Raw genomic sequence first — 20,993 nt, forward strand, 5'->3', positions numbered from 1 at the left:
GGTATTCATGAGTGTTAATAAGGTTTTGTTAAACACGTTGTTTGAAGATAAAGAGATGATGATAATTAGGCATGTGAAACAAGTCATGTGAGGTAGGCAGCATTATTAATTAGTTTCCCAAATCGCAAACCTCCAGAGTAGTTGGAGTCCGGAATTGTACTTGTACATCCATCTAATCATCTCTCTATCTCTATATACACACACACACACACACACACATACATAAAATACGTATATATATACATTTCGTAATTTACCGTAATATCTCCCTCGTCATCAGATTAAACAATACTCCTTATATACAACCACGGGTACCGTATGAATATATCATTAATTATATAATCCAGGATTTGTAGTTGGGTTATGTTGTGTTTTTTTCCCCCACAATAATTTTCCTCAGTTTTGTTTTGAGTAATTGGATTTGTTTTTCTCTGTATCTACAGTTAATCGTATAATAGGGATCTTTTGCCTTGGTTTTTCTCAACTATAAGATATTCCTTGTGCTGGAAGATCACTCTTTTTAAGTTTTCTACAATACATGATAATTCATAAGAAGTATAAAATTAAGTTGTACAGCTGTCAACTAATTGTGTGTGTGTGTGTGTATACACACATATATGACAAGAAACTACGTTTTGTAACCTTTAGGTTCGTGCGAGTAATTAGCTGTTGATGAGACATATTCTTGGCATGTATACTTAAAAACTTTTCGAAAACAGACTTTTTAACAAAATTATTGCTGTCATAGATTTGTAGGTATAATATATTGTATCAACAGTGCATACGTGTATGTATTATACAATGCGTAATACATGTTCAGTAGGTACAGCCAAAACTTTTATACCCGTCTGAAAATCCAAAGCATATTCAAGATTCAAGCTGTGTGTATGATAGTTTTTGAGTTAACAACGTAATATATAATTGAATATATGATATCTAGATGGACACCTGATCTGAAAGGTAGATGATGGTGGGCCGGGACAAGAGGCCTGAGAGGGTACATCCCCTGATTGGGAAAGCTCGTGGGAAGAGCCATAAAGGAGACAATATTGCTTTTCTATATTCATTGATGTCTAACTCTCTCTCTCTCTCTTTCTTTTTGTTTTGTTTTGTTTGAATGGGTGTTCTTTGTTACTCCACTTGAGAAAAGAGAAATGTAAAGGGCAAGCAAGTTGAATATTGATTTCTTCAAAAGGTGGTGGATGCTTGACTTAGGAGGGAGCTGAGGCTCATCAGATAGGCTTCTCTACCTATTGTTTTGTGCTTTCTCAATCTGCAATCCTCTCTGTTTTCAGCATAATTAATTTACCTTGATTAACTTTCACACCATGTTGGACTTCTGAATGAGTTAACTGTGACAGATCCAACATCCAACATGGTATTCTAAACATCAATTTGCTGTCTGCTGATGTTTCATTATTGTGTTTCCCAGAAAAGATCCTGATCTCATACTTGAGTTGTGGGACATATATGTACCAGCTGTCTTAATATTATCAAGGCTATAAATAAAGTACTTATAACACAGCAAAATTACATTAATATTCTTTACAGAAATCCTACAACATTAATGATATAATTTCCTGATGCAATCCCTCTTTTTTGTTATTCGGTGTACAGACTTTAGAAGGGATTAGAATTCTATATTGACAAAACTCACCAGGCCCGCTACTTATAATTTGAGAATAAATTTTCTGTTGACAGATAGATTGAATATGAATGTTGTTGGGTTAGTTTGGATATTTAACTCTACTTCAAAAGGCAGACATTTAATTAAATAGTTTTAAGGTTTCTTTAGCACTTGATGGCATAGTTAGGATAACTTTTCTTAGAAATTTGGACATTTGTACTGTTGTCTTATGATAGGAATATCAAGATGAATAAGCGAGCAGGAGCATGAGGGCAGATGGATATGAGTTAGCGGGATTTGAAGCTGTAATTAATTTGGTAATAGATACTGCTATATTTCAGTGAAGTATTTAATCAAACATCAATTTCTTAGAAGGCTAGTTTATATGTATATGTATGGTAATGGAAAATGAAGGAAGATAGAGTGAGGTCATTTAGCATCACAAAGGCCAGTGGCTTGGTCACAAAAACCATCTCGATCAAGAAGTTTTTGGGGTGGAGCACTGAGCAGAGGAGAAGAAGGGGTACCATAAGCATTTCGTCGACTGCTCCCGCACCCAAGGCTTGTTCTGGTGCTCACCCCTGTTATTGGATTTGTGCCACTCGCATACTTGCATAGAGCCTGCATCAAATAACAATTCCCAACTAAATCAAACGTTCATATTACAATGAATCAAATTGCAGTAGAAAAAGAGTTAAGAAAGAGAGAACCTGCTTCTGTGGAAGATCTATAACGGCATCACTGAAATCAGCACCTTCAATCACTGCACCACCGAGATCACTACGAGTTAAAACTGATCGTACAAGCACAGCATTTGTGAGATTTGCTTCGTTCAGTACCTATACACATTAAAAAAGAAGGTTTGAATTGAGAGACTACACACCTCAGCTCGATGCATTCATATTCATAGAAAGGTTGGTAAAGTTTTTACCATGCGATCCATTAATGTATCACTCAAATCTGCACCTGTCATAACATATAATCAAAATGATTATGCTCGTGAATGGAAATTTTATGTATGCATTACGAATTCAATTTGAATTATAACAAAATGTCAGATTTGCTAGAACTGGATTCAATTCAAAATGGCGCCATAATTCTTCCCTTGCTTTTATTGCATTTACAATTGTTTTTTTTTTTTCTCTTTAGAACAAAATTTATGTATTTTGCATTTTTGTTATATTTTTAAAGAATATTTTAATTTCACTTTTAGAGAGTGTTGTTATATCTAAAATTTTAAGAAAAAATGAAATAAAAAGCCACATTGTTTTTCTTCACCCAATTTGTCTCAGTTCTGTTTCTTGTTTTTCTTTCTTAATTCTTTTTATCAAACTGGGCTAGAGAAGTTACTCTTTATTCTATTTTTCTGGCCAGGACCGGAAGCCGGATAACAACTGGATGTTCAATCCGGACAGAATTAGGAACAGTCTGGTTTTCGGTCCGAATTCTGGGTCAAAATTTTCAGTAGAGTCTGGTCTGAACCAAAAAAAAAAAAAAAACACTCACTCACGTGACTAACAGTTCGTGTACACCTGACCCCCAACACACACACACCCTAAGCAGCACCCTCTCACACACTGTCTCTCACTCACCAACAAAAGTTATCATCGTCCTCTGTCTTCTCTTCATGCAGCCACCAGGCCCCCACCCCACCAGTCCACCACACGTCCACAGCAGCCCTGGTCGCCTGGTCCACTCGTGCTCGCGGTTAGCACTCCACGCGGCACGCCTCGCCTCGGCACGTCACCTGACCACCACGACCACGCAAGTCGCACCACGCGTCCAGACCATGCTCTCCACGCACCACGTGGCCACGCCTGGCCCTACACGCCACGACGCACCAACATAACGTGTTACACGCCTAGGCTCCAGACTCTCCCTCCCCACGCACCACGTGGCCACGCTTGCGCCCGCACGCCACCACGCACCAGCAGCCGCAGGTCTTCATCTTCTGTTCTTAAAACTTTTTTTTTAATTTTAAAATTGGGAAAAATTCGGTCCCGCATTCGGTCAGGACCGGTCGGGTTCGGTAGTAGGGCTAGTCTTGGGTGCATAGTGAGTTTTACAAATTGGAATTTGCTTATTGAAGCTTGGGAGATTTAAAAAGCAATAAGGCACTCTTATGACATTGTTTCTGGATTTTGCTGTTGTTTGTTGACGAACTTTCTAGAATAATTGAAATATATCCCAAGAAATAGAATGCTTATTTATAGAGAGCAATAGGAATTTTCTTTGCGTTTATGTCAAAGTAGTTTCACATGAATCATGCTATCTTCAAAACCCCATAAGCAAAGTCATGCTTTCTTGCGAACAAAAAAGTGACTTTTGGATTGGAAGAAGAAACCGTAGGATAAATGACAATTTGATAGGTCTTTTCCACGCTTTCAGTTTCAGTTAATAAGGAGTGCAGGTGTCAAATCCTGGAGGCCGTAGACATTCTGGTTAGCAGCTTGGTAAAGGTAGACTGTTAGAGAATTAATGTAGAAAATTTATTATCTTTGTTGTTAGCAGTAAGTTAGTAGAGTAATTTTCCCTGGTTGGAATTAGTTGGTTGTTAGAGAGTAAGTTAGTGAAGTAATTTTCTCTTGTTGGTAGTTATAAATTTGTGTATTTAAGGCTGGTTTATGGTTGAGTACAGATAGATTTTGCAATTTATTTTTCCCGCATATAAAGTCTTTGATAGAAGTTCTCAGAGATTTTATTTTTTAGCAATCTCACTTTTTGTTCTCAGTTATTTTGTTCTAACAGCCCCTATCATTGACATTTGGTATCAATGTCTACTTGACACTTTCAGATGGCCAACAATCACGTTGGAGTAAATCTCGCACAATCATTAATTCCGAATTTTCAAGATAACAACTATGATAAATAGAGTACTAAGATGAAGACTGTTTATTCTCGAGATTTATGGGATTTAGTAGAGAATAGTTATAATGAAGATGGAGAAGCAACTGATAATGTCAATGATCTTCGAAAAAAAGATGCTAAGGCCTTGTTTCTGTTGAAAATACTTTTTACAGCAAGATGTAGCTATCACAAAGCGGGAGAACAAGGCCTTAGCATCTTTCTTTCAAAGATCTCTTACATTATCGGCTGCCTCTCCATCTTCGTTACAATCATTCCTTATCTCAAATCCCATAAATCTTGAGAAATAAACAAGAGTTTTCATCTTGGTACTCCATATATCATAGTTGTTGCCTTGAACAATTGGAATTGATGGTTGTACAAAATTTACTACAGCATGATTATTGGTCATCTGGAACTGTCAAGCAAACTCTAATACCAGATGTTAATAACAAGGACTAGTAGAACAAAATAACTTACAACAAAAAATGAGATTGCTGGAAAATAAAATTTATGAGCACTTTTATCAAATACTTTGTATGCAGAAAAAATGTGAAACAAAAGTATTCAACCATAAACCAGCCTTAAATACACAAATTTGTAATTACCAACAAGAGAAAATTGTTCCACTAACAACCAACTAATTCCAAGAAGAGAAAATTACTCCACTACCAACTAATTAAATAGTTCAAAGATAATTAATTTTCTAACATAGACAACTGCTAGCAACTTGAGAGTTGATCCAAAGAGCATTTGCAAAGGTTTCAGATATAAGTTGCAAATTTTACAGAAGGGTGTTCTCATTTTGATGCATGTGAATTAGGAATAACAGGGACACTTTTGTTAATAGTTAAAAGAGGCTTAAATCTGTAAATGAATTATAAATACGTTTTTGAAACAAGTATAGCAGTCTATAAATGAATTATAAATAGGTCTCTTGTATTGATCAAGGGCATAAAAAGATTTATCACATTTGGACTTTTTCTCTCAGTTCTCTATCTTCTTGTTTCCTCTCTCTGGTTTTTCCTGTGTCTTCTATCTTTCTTCATCTCCGTAATTCTACATAAGCATAGTACTCAACTTTGTACTGTAATAACCTGAAGTGGATGTGCATATAACAGAGGGTAAGGGATTTTCATGTTTGTTGATATTAATGGAAATATCTTTTTTAATACCCAGTTTCTATGTAAAAGTAACAGGCTCTAGGGCCAAATACATGATTTTTACTTGCAACTACAAATAATGTTAAAACAGTTTTACTTTTCTCAAAAGGAGATGAAAAAAAAAACTAGTTCTTGTTTGGTTCACTTCCTGTTTCATTCTCCTTGTTCATACCTCTAATCTCCATATTAATCTTCTTTTTAAAAAATAATAATCCCCATATTAGTCTTGACAGAAAATTATGTATGATTTTTATCTCAAATTTTACTCCATCTCTGCCTTAAAGTTTCTCTTACAAATAAAAGTGGGAATTGAATTCCTACAATGGTTTATTTTAAGACCAATTTGAAATTAAGAGATGAAACTTAAATGAGAAACGAATCAAATAGGCCCTAAGAGTTTTCTTAGTTGGGTATCTGTGGTTTGTGTGAAAGATCGGATAGTTGTCAAAGTAAACACTCATGCAAGTATCTTTGGTTTAATGGCTTAAGCCTTGTGGTTTTTCTTTCCCCTTGTCAACCTATTTGTTACTACATTTCTCATTTTATGGAGGCCAAATCAGAGAATAGAATGGTGGTAGGTGACAGTAAGTGTCAATGATGATTATTTGTGCTTCTTCAAGTATGAGTTTCAGTAACAGCAAGGCTAAAAAGAGATGAATGTGTGTTTCCTATTTGTGCTTAAGGAAAGAAATGTATCTCTACTTAGCAATTTTCCTGTAGCCGGCAGTACAAGCCATGTATCAACTCTTAGTAGAATTCGTTTTCCAAATCCAGGATTTTCAGCTTAACAGTTGGAGAATTCGACTTATTTAGAGATCATGTTCTCAGGATATGGTTTAGATCCTAAGGACTCAATGATTTCTGCTGGTGAGGAAGGACTTAAATTGGTAGCATCCATGGACCATGAAAGAATTAGATAACCAGATGCCTCTGCAGGGCAAGCTTCTAACTTCCCCAAGAAGATTTAGTTGTGGTCTTGCCTGAGTTTTCTCTCGCTGAAGAAGAAAATCAGCTATTCAAAGTTTCCCTAAAGCGTGTAATAGAAATTTTCAATTATCTAGTGGCACTGATCCTTCTAAATCCATATTAAAGGAAACTAGGGAATCGGAGAACATGACATCCATTGCAATGAATACTTGACAAAGCAATCAAAAAGATTTTCAGGAGAGGAGAGCCGCAAGTACTTGGAGAACTAATATATTTGTGGTGATTTGGAAATGTATGACCCAGAAAGCAAATATTTTGCCAGTGACATGGAGAATGAACCTATATCGTCAGGAAAAATATTATGATGGGAAATTATCTGTCAAACATGGTAGCATTGAACAACCATTGGGGGAAAAGAACTCCACTGTTGCAGAAGTTCTTGTGCCCAGAGTGTTAGTGCAGGGATTAATACCTGCATCCAACAATACATGGAGACAATGAAAAAGGCTTTTGCAGCAACAAGCTTTGCAAATTCACCATTAACTTGCAAGAGAAGGAAGAAAAGAAAGCCATGGTGAAATGAAGTGTGAACCATTCAGTATTGGGATTTTCCTTGATTGAGAAGTTTTTAACATCCTCTAGAAGCCTGTAATAGAATTGTTTCTATTCCTTAGGGGTAAGATATAATAACATTCCATGTCAATAAATTTACCTGTGAAGTTCGCCTTGTATGCAACAGCTTTCTCAAGGTATGCACCATTGAAGGTTGAACCACTGAAATCAGATTCTCTCATGTCCGCAGATGTGAAGTTGGCTCTTCTGCATCATCAAGTTAGATTGATTAGATCTTTTATAACCAAATTTTATGATTAACGAGAGATTTTGTTCACCACATTTTTTTGGACAATTTCCACACGAAAATTTATAGAAATGTAAGAAAAAAAATTAATTAGGTAATTAACTATATCAGTGCAAGCAAGGTTTCAGCTTAGCATGCGGAGTCCATAAATCCAAAAATAATATGAATGTCCTTTCAGAGCAAGAACAAGTCCAAGAAAGAACTGACAAACTTATAATAGTTCAAAGATTCAATAGTAAGCAGAAGAGTGGATAAAAGAATAATGGGGTTTCTAGAAGATCTGAATCAAAGAACTCTTGGGTTGACATATTCAGAAATAATTATTTAGATGATTATTCATGGTTCTTTAATTTCGAGATGATCATCACAAAATGTCTTGATTGATTGGAAATGAATAAAGCTATTATCAATGATATATGATTGATGAAAAAAATTACTAAAATCATAAAGACATAAATGCATAAATTTGCAACTAGCTTCGTCTGTCCTGTATCATAATGCAGAGTAGTAGAACAAGAACTTATAAGGTTGAGAATAGAGTCATTTTGTTACCCTAGCAAATTAGTATATATCCAAACAATCAGATAATTATTCCAAAGATATATTATAGACAAAACAAAATTCACCTGAAATTTTCATTAACATGCACTGCTTTCCTGCATAAAATGAAGCGGAAATAAGAAATCAGTTTCTTCTTCAATCCCCAAAATGAAACCACCATAAAAGAAATTAACAAGACCTTAAATCTGCAGAACCAAACTGTGCTGCTGATCCTATACCAAATTCACCTCGCGTCTCAGCCTCGTATTTGTTGAGCTCAGCAATGGCAGGCATGGAGGCATTGAAGCCGATAATTGCAGCAGCCAGTGCCGCAGAAACCAGTTTCTTCCATTTCGTTGGCTTCCCTTTTCAAGGAGAGTTTCAGCGATGATGATAACCAAGAGCTTAATGTTAATAAACTTGTATGAATCTACTCACCAAGACTATGGTCTTCCCTTTCTGGGCTTCCATGACAAACAATACGACAAGCTGGCTTAGAGGAACACTGTTGAAGATGATGATTCGGAGACCTTGAAGATGATGAGATGTAGAGGCATTTTGTTGATAGTGCGGAAATGGAAGTGAATGCCATTTTTGTTAGTGTTGAAGCCTGAAAAACGACTGATGGATTTGGTAAATGAGATCCGAGAAGCAGTTCTGGCTGAACGGACAAAGATGGATTGGGAAGGAGATCCTTTAACTCGCACGTGTAAGGCCTCCTATCTCCCTCCCTTCATCCACATTTTGTTTTAGGATGAGGATGGGTTGCGATGTGCACACGTGTGCTAATTTGTTCTTTGGTTCCTGAATTGCCACTTGTTGAACTTTCTGAAACTTCAACTCTTTGGGTTACTGTTTTTTTTTTCTTTGACAAATATTTAAATTTATAGGCATTAACGGTAACATCCACCCAAAGAAAATAAAAAAAAAATATAAAATAAATCAATACAATTAAAATTAGAATTTAAATAAAAATATGTGAGAAAAAAATGGGCAAAAACATAAATAAGAGGAAATGGAAAGGGAGCAAAGGAAATAAAAAAATGGACGGTTCAGATCGAATCGCCGGAGAAGATCGAAGCAAGGAGATTTAAAAGAAAATGGACAGCTCAGATCGGGTAAGAAAGATCTAATGGTTGGGACCAACAGGTATAAAAGGAGAAAACTTAGGGTTTTCTCTTCATTTTGAAGGGTAGTCGAAAATGAGAGAGGGAAAAAAGAGAGGAACCGAGAGGGGAGAGAGGAGAAAGAAGACTGTCGCGTGGGGAAAGCCAAGAAGGAGAAAAGAGAGAGAAAGGAAAAGAAGAGAGAGGCCAGAAAGGACGAGGGTAAGGGAGAAGAAAAGAGAGGAAGGGAAGAAAAAGAGTGTGGCCGAGTGGGAAAAGGAGGAAAGCCGAGAATGGTCGCGCAACAAGGAGGAGAAGAGAGAGAATCGCATAGGAGGAAAAAGAAGAAAGGGTATTGTGGCCGAGGAGCACCGTGTGATGGTAGAATCCAAAGCCGAGCTGCACACGACGTTAATGTCCAAAAAACTAGTAAGTTTCGTCCTTTCATCTTTATTTTTCGACAATTCTTTTTCTTATTTCATTATATTCTTCTATTTCCTTTACTAATTAGTTTTTAGGTTTGAAAAATCACATCCGAGTCTCAACCAAGCTAAAAGACCGCGGGGTGACCGAGAGGAGACGACCAGGAGCTAAGTCGAGGTCGAATTGCTTGCACCGAAGGTAAAATCATTCTGTTTTCGTGTTTTGGTGGTGGTTTAAGCTGTAGTGGAGTGGGACAGTGTCGAGCTGGCCGTGCGGGCGCGGTCGAGCCACCCACCCACGTAGGAACTGAGGAAGCTTCATTGGGAATAGGGAAACCCACACACCGGGGAAGCCGAAGGGTCTTCAGTGGGAATGGAGGCCGGAATCGCTTTTTGGGATCCCAATTCGCTGTTCGAGAAGCTGAAAAGTCTTTCTCAAAAACAAAAATTCGATTCACTGAACGAAGAGCCGAAAAGTTTTTCGGGTGCAGATCTTGATAATTCAAGTATTCCGTTGGGTGGTCCCTGGAACCCGTAATTTGATTAAATTAATTTTTAGTATTTCAAAGTATTTTAATTAATTTATGTCATGTGTACAGTGAATTAGGACATTCAGGTGGATTCAAGAAGATACGTAAAAGTGTAAGTATTTATAAATTTTAACCAGGTTTGAATTTTAAAAAGTGCATTCATTTCATTAAATTATGAATTTTGAAATTTGAACTGATATTGACCCAATTTTTGATGAAAAATATAACTCAAATTTATGACTAATGAACCTAAGAAATTGCAAATTTATAAGAAGATAAAACCAAACTACAGACTCAAAAGACTGATAATTTATTTGGACTGTGATGAGATACGAAATTGAAAATTAAGAAAATTTCTATTTAAGTGAAAAATTATAAAAGAAAAAGAAATAAAATAAAAATATGAAAATAGAGAGGAAAAGAAATAATTGAGGTTGTGAAATGATCAATTAAATAAAATTCAGAAAAAAACGGAATAAAAGGTAAGTAGATAAGAATTTTGGATTAGAGGGTAGGAGTGAATAGAGTAGGGACCCTAAATACCTTCTCGTTTAGTCTGAATCGAGGAAGGGAGTGTGTGTGTGTGGCTGAAGTTCAGTGAGTATGGTGAACTTGCACATGGATAGAGTCTAAAACCTAATCCAGACGTGAATAGACATTTGTGAGTGTGGGTCACCTAGCAAACGTACCTGTTATGACCATTGTAAGATTTGTGTATGTGTGCAATCCATGCAATGAGAGGATCCATTTTGCTTTTCTTCATGACGACATAAACAGCATTGCGCGATGAAAATATAGAAATGATCTTTCGAGTGTATCTATGACCTTTTGTGTGTGTGTGTGTGTGTGTGATTATGTATCGAAATGATGATTAATATTCGAGTGCATTTATGACTTTCGAGAGTATGAGGATATACATTTGAGGTTTGTATATGATATTCGAGAGAATTTAGAAGATCGATCAGAAACATGTGAAATTGTAAAAATAAGAAAATAAATTTTACACTGGAATATTTATATATTTTTTTCTTACTGTTTGTTTTGCATGAAACTTTATTTTAATTGAGAGAATGAGAATATTTATTGAGTTGGTAAAACTCATTAAATTTTACCTTGATATTTTTCAGAGGAGAATGAAGAACCAGCACCACTGCCAAACGAGTAGAACCTATAAAAATGGTTCATATTTTATATATTTTGTGCATATTCGAAAATTTTTTGTTTTGTTTTATTAAATTCTAAATTTTGATTTAATATTCTGTATATATAATTACTGTATATATCACATGGGATGCTAGATTATATAATAAATTTTGATATGTGTATATGTATATTTTGTGGGCCCACTGCATGAAAATAGCATGAGCAGAAATTGCGGCTCATATCGAGTATTGGAGCGTGACAAGTGGTATTAGAGCCCACATTCCTAGAATCATCTCTTGTGCATGAGGTTTTAGAGTTTAAATATTATATTTTTTTTGCAACTATTGGGATGTTGAGAAGTAGAAAACATTATTTTAAAATATTCTAATCCATTCTTTTCTGAATGAAGGTTGTAAGATGAGACGTGGACGAACTCCACCAAAGCAACCTCCCAATTACATGTCCTTACAAGAGCATATTGACCAGTTGTACCACGTGGTGGAGGAGCTTGTTAACCAGCCTAGAGAAGAAATATATGGCCCTCTTTTAGTATTGTCTCTATATAATCTAGAACCAGTCATTACGGATCCATATTGTCATAGAAAGTTCTTAAGACTCCATCCTCCTACATTTGTTGGTACCAAGAATTTTAGTGAAACTGAAGGATGTTTAAAAGAAATTGAAAAGGCATTCCGAGTTTTAGGGGTGACTTCTAAATAGAAAGTGATCCTGGCTACATACCTGCTTGAGGATGAAGCTGACAATTGGTGAGAATTCAAACAAACTACTTTTTATGTTCCCATCACCCAGGAGAGATTTTTGGGGGCGTTCAACACCAAATACTTTCCAGCACGACTCCGACACCAGAAATAGTTAGAATTCATGTAGCAGCTCACTCAGGGGAACCCGTGCCATCATGTCACTCGATCATATTTCAAGTGTGGTAGCCAACAACATCTAGTTTGCAACTACCCATTTATGAAGGAACATATAGAAGTTCCAAGAAAGGGACGAGTGTACACCCTTACTACATCAAATGCTGAAGCAAATCCAAACATCATTCAAGGTATGTATCCTATCTATAAGGACTTAGCTAGGGTGTTAATAGATCTGGGTTCCATACACTCATTCGTATTATACATTTTTGCACCACGATTAGGTGTTACACTTGTTTATTTGGGGCATATCTTGATGATATTTACACCAAACATGGAGGTATTATTTTATGATGTTATCTATAAAAATTGTATAATAGAGATAGTTGGTAGGAAATTAAAAATAGATTTGGTACTTTAAAGGTGGGGATTTTTATGTAATCATATGAATTGACTAGCTAGCAACTCATTACGCGACTTTAGATTGTCGTAACAAGAAGATTGTATTTAATATCCTGAATGGAGAAACTTTTTCTTCGTAATTGAACGATGTTATTTACCATATAGTATGATTATTTAAGTTATATAATTTATTAAGTCTAACATATAAAGGTTGACGTGGTAGGTAATAAAGATAAAAAGATTGATTTTTATGATGTATTGGTGGTTCATGAGTATCCAAATGTATTCTCTGACGAACTTCCAAGATTACCTCCGAACCATGAAATAGAATTTTTCATTGATCTACAACTAGGCACCCAACCAATCTCTATTGCTCCTTACAGACTGGTGAGAGCTGAAATGGAAGAATTAAAGAAGCAATTAACAAAACTCTAAGAGAAAGGATTCATTTTCCCTAATATTTCTCCTTGGGGTATTCCTGTAACATTTGCTAATAAGAAAAATGAAACCAAACGAATGTGTATTGATTACAAACAACAAAACCGGGTCACCATCAAGAATAAATACCTTTTGCCCAGAATTGATGACCTATTTGACCAATTACAAGGGGCCTAATTCTTTTTCAAGATTGATTTACGATCCAGTTACCATCAAGTGAAGATTAAATCCTATTATAGTTCAAAAACCGTCTTTAAAATTAGGTATGACCATTACGAATTCTCGGTCTTGCCTTTTGGATTGACTAATGCTCCGACGGTATTTATGGACATGATGAATTGGATGTTTGAGCCTTAGTTAGATCAATTTGTTATTGTGTTTATTGATGATATATTGATTTACTCTAAGAGTTGAGAAGAACATGTTGAATACTTAAGACAAGTTTTGAAAACTCTTAAAAAAAAAAAGTTGTATGCAAAATGGAGCAAGTGTGCATTCTGACTCGAACAAATCACTTTTTTGGGTCATGTGATTTCTAAAGACAGAGTATCTGTGCATCCAACAAAAGTTGAGTTTATCATGAGATTGGAACGTCCCACTACAGTAAAAGGTGTCCGAAAATTTTTAGGCATGGTTGGGTACTACTATTGATTTGTGAAAGAATTCTCTAAGATTGCAACCCCTCTTAACCAGCTTACTAAGAATGATACTAAGTTTGAATGGACCTCAGATTGTGAAAATAGCTTCAGAGAACTCAAAGACTGACTTGTGACTGCTCCAATACTAACACTATCTAGTGGATCAGGGGGTTATGCAGTGTATACTGTTGTGTCAGGCTAAGGTTTAAGATGTGTATTAATGCAAAATCATAGAGTTCTTGCCTACGAGTCAAGATAATTGAAGAATCATGAACGAAATTACTTGACCAATGATTTGAAATTAGTTGTAATTGTACATGCCCTTAAGATCTGGCGTTATTATCTATATGGAGAGATGTTTGAGATCTATACTGATCACAAGAGTCTTAAATATCTCTTCACGCATATGAAACTGAACATGTGTCAGCGTAGATAGATTGACCTTCTTAAGGACTATAATTGCAAGATATCCTACATCAAGGGAAAGAAAATGTGGTGGCTGATACACTGAGTCGCAGCACCTCCAGCATGACTGCAAAACTGATAGCTTCTGAATGCAAGACTCTATAGACCCTATAGAACTTACAATGGGTGTTCACAAATGAGGAATGTACATAGTCAGTTTGAGAATTGAGCCAGTATTGATTCAGAAAATTAAAGATGTTCAAGAAACTGATATTGCTATAGGGACCTTCAAGAAAAAAGCTTAATAGAGTTTAAGACCTAGCTTCAGAGTTCACGATAATGGGTTACTTTGATTCAGAGGAAGATTGTGCCTTCTTGATGACCCTAACTTGAAGAGACTCATATTAGAGAAAGCACATAATTCTATATTTACCATACACATACACCCAAGGATCACTAAAATGTATCAGAATTTACAACCTCAGTATTGGTGGAATAGGATGAAGAAAGATATATCCGAATTTGTTAATAAATGTCTCACATGTCAGAGGATTAAAGCCGAACACCAAAAGTCAGGGGGATTACTCCGACCCTACCAATTCTAGAGTGGAAATAAGAAAACATCATCATGGACTTTGTGATGGGTTTGCCTAGGACCAGACTCAATCATGATATAATTTGGGCAATAGTGGACCGATTAACAAAGTCAGTTCATTTCCTACCAATGAAAGTTATAGATCTTCTAGATAAACTTTCCAGATTATATATTAAGGAAGTTATTAGACTTTATGGAATTTCAGTATTAGTAGTTTCAGATTAAGATGTTTGTTTCATCTCTAAGTTTTGGACAAGTCTTCAATAGGTCATAGGCACCACCTTATTATTCAGCGCAACATTCCACCCATAAACGAATGGTCAAACGGAAATAATCATCTAGACATTAGAAGATATGCTTAAGGCTTGTACACTAGAGATGAGAGGAAGTTGGGACAACCATCTACCGTTGATTGAATTTTTCTATAACAATAGCTATCAATTTAGTATTATTGCAGCTCCATATGAAGCATTTTATGATAGATCTTGTAGATCTCTTATATGTTGGGAAGAAATTGGGAACAACAAATTAATTGGATCTAGATTAATTGAAGAAACTACCTTCAGATTGTCCTAGTTAAGAAAAACTTTCAAACCACCCAAAGCAGATAGAAGGGTTATGTAGATAATCAAATAAGGAGTTTGGAATTTGAAACAATGGATCATGTGTTCTTGAAAGTGTCACCAATAAAGGGCCTTATAAGATTTGGAAAGAAATACAATTTGAGCCTTTACTTCATTTGACCATTCGATATACTAGAGAGAATTGGATCTACTGCTTACCGATTGGCATTGCCACCAGAGTTGGCTAACGTTTATGATGTATTTCATGTGTCCATGTTACATAAATACCATCCTGATCCATAGTATATAATTCAATACAAAGATGTTCCTATTGAAGAAGATATGTCCTATCAAGAAATAAAAATAGATGTATTGGACAAATAAGAGTGGGTATTGAGGAATAAGACTATTTTGATGATTAAGGTACTCTGGCAACATCATTTGCCAGCAGAAGATACCTATGAGACTGAGGATTCGATACGAGCTCGATTTCCTCACCTGCTTTAGTGATATCAAATTTGGATGACCAAACTTTTATAAGGAGGGGAGAATTGTAACATCAACACAAAAAAACATAAAATAAATCAATAAAATTAGAATTAGGATTTAAATGAAAACATGTGAGAAAAAGGGGGACAAAAACATAAATAAGGGGAAGTGGAAGATGGCAAAGGAAATCAGGAAAATGGACAGCCTAGATCGAAGCACTGGAGGAGATCGGATGGAGGAGATTTAAAAGAAAACGGATGGCCAAGATCAAGTCAAAAAGATCCAACGGTTGGGACGAACGAGTATGAAAGGGGAAAAATTAGGGGTTTCTCTTTCTTCTTCTTCTGGGCTCTTCCACTTCTCCTTATTTATGTTTTTGCCCCGTTTTTTCTTACCCACTTTCATTTAGATTCTTTAAATTAATTAAAAGCCTCAAATTTTAAAAATTCCTTTCATTTACATCTAAACTCTAATTTTATTTATTTATTTTTTATCATGTGGATATTACAATATGTATATTTTGCGGGTCCACTACATGAAAATAGTATGAGCAGGAATTGTGCCTCATATCGAGTATCAGGGTGTGACATTAACAAACTCCATATACATTATATTGTGGTTTGAATAAAATTATTTGGTACTTAAATAGTACATATATTTTGTTTCTTATAGTACAATTGTTGATTTTATTTAAAGTATATTTTTGAATTATTTTTATATATTATATTATTAAAACAAACTTGGATTTTTTTTAGCTAGAAAAAAAAAGATTAGGTGGGTTGTTCTTTCCTATTATGTCTACCAAATAAGAAAATATATTCCTACAGAATATTTTTTTTCGCTCGAATATCTCATAATTTACTAATAGAGAGTCTAATATCACATTAATAAAATAAATAAGTTATGTTGAATAAAGTATTATATGTTGATTGTTGTTAACCTACAATATACATATAAAATAACGAATTCTATATTCTTAATAAAGTTAGAGCTCATAATCTTCAAGTAAAGTATGAGCATCTTAATCACTGAATACTATGTTAACAGTAAATAAATTTGAATTTGTAAATTATATTCTGAATTTCATGACTTAATTAGTTCACATTTTTCGATTTTAAATTTTAAGCTTCATCGAGTTTATTGTTTGACTCTAATTTTAATAATTATAAATTATAGTAATTTTAATAACACAGAGAGAGATATATATATATATATATATGTTCTTCTTTTCCAAATAGAAAATAATTTTAGTAAATTAATTTCAGTGACTTTAAAATTAAAAGTTTATTTTTCTTTATTTGGTTGATGTAAAACCTAGACCCCTACCCTGCCTCCTCTTTTATCATGTTCAACTTCATCAATCTCCTCCATTCTTTCTTCATCTTAAACCTAGACCCCTTCACTTCATCTCTTCACCCCATTTATAATTCCTATTAAGTCTTTGCTCAAACCCATTAACTCCATCAAATGCTCCTCTTCTCTCCTCATCCTTACAAATTTTTAATTTTATCTCCAAAATTAAAGCATACCTTATATTCAAATTGCACCTCTATCCTTTTTAGATGTTCTACAACTTCATTTTAATTACCTCCCTCACCTAAACCATTCGTAAAATTGAGTTTTTCTCATTGAATTAAACACTAGGCTTAAATTATTGCCATTTTTCATTCACAACATACGTATTTTCAAACAAAATAAAAATTTCAAGGATTAACTCGTAGAAAAACATTATTTAGAACTAAATTGTAATAAGTGCTTAAATTTACAAATTAATTTTGTAATTTTCCCTATAAATTGTTTTATAGAGATTCACTTATTTATTGATCAACAAAGAGATAGCTCATACCAAAGAAAATTTGATATCCTTTTCAATCAACAACTAATGTGATTCAATCTTAATGTTAAATCTTAAGAAAACAGTAATGGAGGGCAATCAACAACAAATAATTAATTAACTGTCATTATAAATAATTTGAGTAGAATTGAATTTATAGAGATGCGAGTTCCTTTCACTCTCATCTTTAAAAAATAATTCTAGACCCTTAAAATAATTCTCATTTAATTAAGCAAAATTTCGACATAATCTGATCATAGTCCAATAATATGGATAAGTTTAAATAAATTGTATCCGCAACTAATGATAAAGTTAACACCAGGAGATCATCTTGGTGTCCTGGTATATGACGTACTTCTGTCACATTAAATATCTTGAGTACTTCTTGGTGTATTGCAATACATGAGGTATATCTAAGAGCGAACAATGATATAAAAGTCTATATATGAAATTTAGATTAGTGTGGCTTCGGTTTATACCAGATTATACTAAAAAAATTTTGATATAATCCTATTAGGACCGACGTGAACCAAAATTATTTTTAACTTCACACTTTACACTATTGTGTATAATATATATATATACACAAAATACATACATATATACTCCATAATTATTCTCACTCAATATTTATACGTGTATGTATATATTTATTAATATATACACATAAAATATATATATAAAATACACTGGCGGAATAAACTCCACAGTCGAATATATATACATAATGTTATATATATATATATTTGTGTTTGAAGTTAAAAGAGTTTGAGCCTTGGGAGGCTAGTTTCTATGCTAGGAGTAGAAGAAGCTGAAGGTAAAATAGCAGAAGTCTCCTTTCGTTGATGAAATAGGAAGAAGAAAGCCAAAATATACTATACACGGAGGAGCATGATGCTTTTTAGTTTAAAATATCGTAAGAAGACTAAAAATTTTAGCTTTTTTATTTACTTTTTAATATAGTTGTTAATTTAAAAAAATGGTAATCGGTTTATACCTAAATCATGAACCTGTATTTTAAGTCCATAATGTTATAGACTGAGAATTGAATCGAATTATTATTGGATATAATCTAATTCAGTCCAAATTAAACTTGTCAATTCGATCCAATCTTTCAGTTGAAACATGATAGTATTTATATTTATGTCACATCATATCCCTTGAACACTTCTTGGCATATTGCAATACATGGCATACTATGTCACATCATATACTTACGATACCTCTTTGTATGTCAGGATACATGATGTGTTATGTCACACATCACTATAAACAAAAACTTTTTTTAAAAAAGAAATTCTCAATTCTTGGTAATTTTTTATAAAATATTATTTTTAAATAATTTTACATAAGAATCATCATGATGATTTTTTAAAACATAATTTTTAAATTTAGTTTTTTTAATATTTTCTAAAGAAATAAAAAAAAACAACAGAAAATCTTGAACCATCAAATTAAATCATCTAATTGCATAAAAACATAAATTGACTATACTTTGCTCTTCACGTATATATCTGTTTCATCTTGATTATTTCTTTTGTACTTAATTTCTTAAGGACTTAATCTTTTTTTTCTTTGGTAAATTTTACTGAAATAAAACATCACCCGAGGAATCCACACCAAACACTAATTAATAATCACTAATATAAAATTAAATGTCATCAATTATCAAAAATTAATAAATATAGTTGAACATAGCTCAGAAATCTGGCATTATTGTATCACGATCGCATGAGCCTCCTGCCCTAGTTTTCAAGTAATGAATATGAAATATTTGTTGTTACACGCATGAGCTTGTACACCAAGGCATTTGTTGATATTTTTATGATTTTATGGTTTGATATATGTATGTATATATATATATATTATTGTAATAATTAAAGTTAAATTGGAATTAATTTTTTTTTTATAAAAAAGCTAATAATAAAATGGAGTTTTGCATAAGTTTAATTGAATTTTGTGGGCTCATAATATGCATTTTCAAAAGAATAAATAAATAACACAACTTATGGAATACCTTGTAATCAATATATTTTTGTGTTTTTATTTTTGATTTACTAAAAATAAATATTCAAAGTTCAAAATTTAAATTAAATTTATGAGTAGTTTGTTTCACTACTTCGTGTATTAAAAGTTATCTGGCCATGATAAATTGTTTTGGGAAAAAGTTGTAGATTAATTTGGAAAGTTTGCAAAGCTTTCTTTTTTTTTTTAGGAAACAAAAAAAAAAAAACTTAGAGAGTGAAAAGAGCTCAAGGAAGAAGTGGGTAAAAAATATACATACATATATATATATATATATATATATATATTATATACAAAAAGTTGCTGAAAGAAAAAACAATTCCGCATTCATGTACTTGTATAAAAATCTAATTGTTGACTATTACGTTGGGCGTCGAATTAAGTGGTCCGTCGTCGTTTTCGTCTTTTAAAAAGTAGATGAGTTTGAGCTCATTCAAGTGTGTGTCTCAGATTCTCAGTCTCACTTCCTTTTCAACATATGGTGGTGATAGTTATGATTCAAAATTTGAATGGTGTGTTAAAAGGCCAACAAGCCTTTCAACTGAATTTCTTACATTACATTACATTACATTAAATTAATATTAATGTTACACATGCAGAGACAAGAAAACCCATCCCCACGAACTTTAATTCATTATATATATATATATATATATTTAAGGTACTTTTTTATAATAACAAATTAAGAATGTAGAGATGGTGATTGGTGGTTGAAGAGACTAAAACTAGGTAAACCGATATCCTTTTGAAAAAGCAGAAGAAAGAGAAGGAGATAGAATTAGTAATAATTATTGGCAAATCTATGTATATATATGTTTATAGGTAGGTTAACGAAATTTGTAAGAAAAACCCTAGAGAGATGTGGGTGTGAAGAGAAAAGCATGGGGAAGATTCTAACCAAATAAGCTAAATAAGCCAAAAAGAAATGGGTAGAAATTTTGAAAAAGGACAAAGGGAAAATCTGTGCCACTGAGTTGGGGCTTCCACATACTGATCACTTTAAAAATAAGTACCTGTCTGCGTTTGTGTGTGTGAATCGAGAGAGATTGAGTGGTCAAATCATCAAAAGTAACCTTTCACTTACAATTAAATATTAATAAAGGCTTATAATTATTAAATGCTACGCCATATGTATATTAACTTATGGGTTTGCATTGTCATGATCAATCTATATATATAGGTATATTAAATCATGTGATGGGTGGATACTGTTATGGATGGATACATGTATAGCCCTAACCCTAAGGAGACGGGGGGGATTTTATCCGGGAGATATTAGAAAGAGGAGAGTTGGGAAACTAGGGTTTGGGTTCGGAAATTGAGGAAGAAAATAAATAAATAAAATTAAGAATAGAAAAGAATTGGGTTTTGAAGAATTCTTCCACCACACAACAAGTGAAAACACAGTGTCTTAAGCACTGAAAAGAACAGGAGCGAGGAAGTGAAAGCTATGTCACCCCCATGCACACGTCCCTTTCTATCTCCTCTCTCCCACATCTGCCGCTTCTCTCTCTCTCTCTCACTCTCTCTCTCTCTCTCTCTCTCTCTCCACATTGGGAATGCAATCC

General features: G+C 33.8%; 1 protein-coding gene across 2 annotated transcripts; it reads right to left on the bottom strand.

Moving 5' to 3' along the window:
* Positions 1–1,936: 1,936 nt before the first annotated feature.
* Positions 1,937–8,688, bottom strand: LOC110817549 (Pentapeptide repeat-containing protein). Of its 2 annotated transcripts, none has more exons than XM_022046145.2 (7): positions 8,399–8,688; positions 8,160–8,325; positions 8,047–8,076; positions 7,274–7,380; positions 2,559–2,593; positions 2,338–2,466; positions 1,937–2,248 (listed from the first exon to the last, which is right to left on the bottom strand). In XM_022046145.2, exons 1-7 carry the CDS (start codon positions 8,550–8,552, stop codon positions 2,057–2,059), a joined length of 813 nt encoding a protein of 270 aa, XP_021901837.1. In that variant the 5' UTR covers positions 8,553–8,688; the 3' UTR covers positions 1,937–2,056. The 2 variants fall into 2 exon arrangements, with proteins under 2 accessions (XP_021901837.1, XP_021901838.1); XM_022046146.2 differs by having other exon boundaries at positions 8,160–8,320; positions 8,399–8,677.
* Between the last annotated feature and the right edge of the window lie 12,305 nt (positions 8,689–20,993).

This window comes from Carica papaya, chromosome 4, assembly GCF_054855325.1.
Source record: "Carica papaya isolate Zhongbai chromosome 4, ASM5485532v1, whole genome shotgun sequence".
NCBI classification, from domain to species: domain Eukaryota; kingdom Viridiplantae; phylum Streptophyta; class Magnoliopsida; order Brassicales; family Caricaceae; genus Carica; species Carica papaya.

Bases quoted from the DNA above. Each gene is read 5' to 3' on its own strand.
- LOC110817549 (XM_022046145.2), bottom strand. From the start codon at position 8,552: ATGGCATTCACTTCCATTTCCGCACTATCAACAAAATGCCTCTACATC. The intron at 8,326-8,398 runs GTGAGTAGATTC...CTCCTTGAAAAG, and splicing joins AAGGGAAGACCATAGTCTTG to GGAAGCCAACGAAATGGAAG. The intron at 2,594-7,273 runs GTAAATTTATTG...ATGTTATGACAG, and splicing joins ATACAAGGCGAACTTCACAG to GTGCAGATTTGAGTGATACA.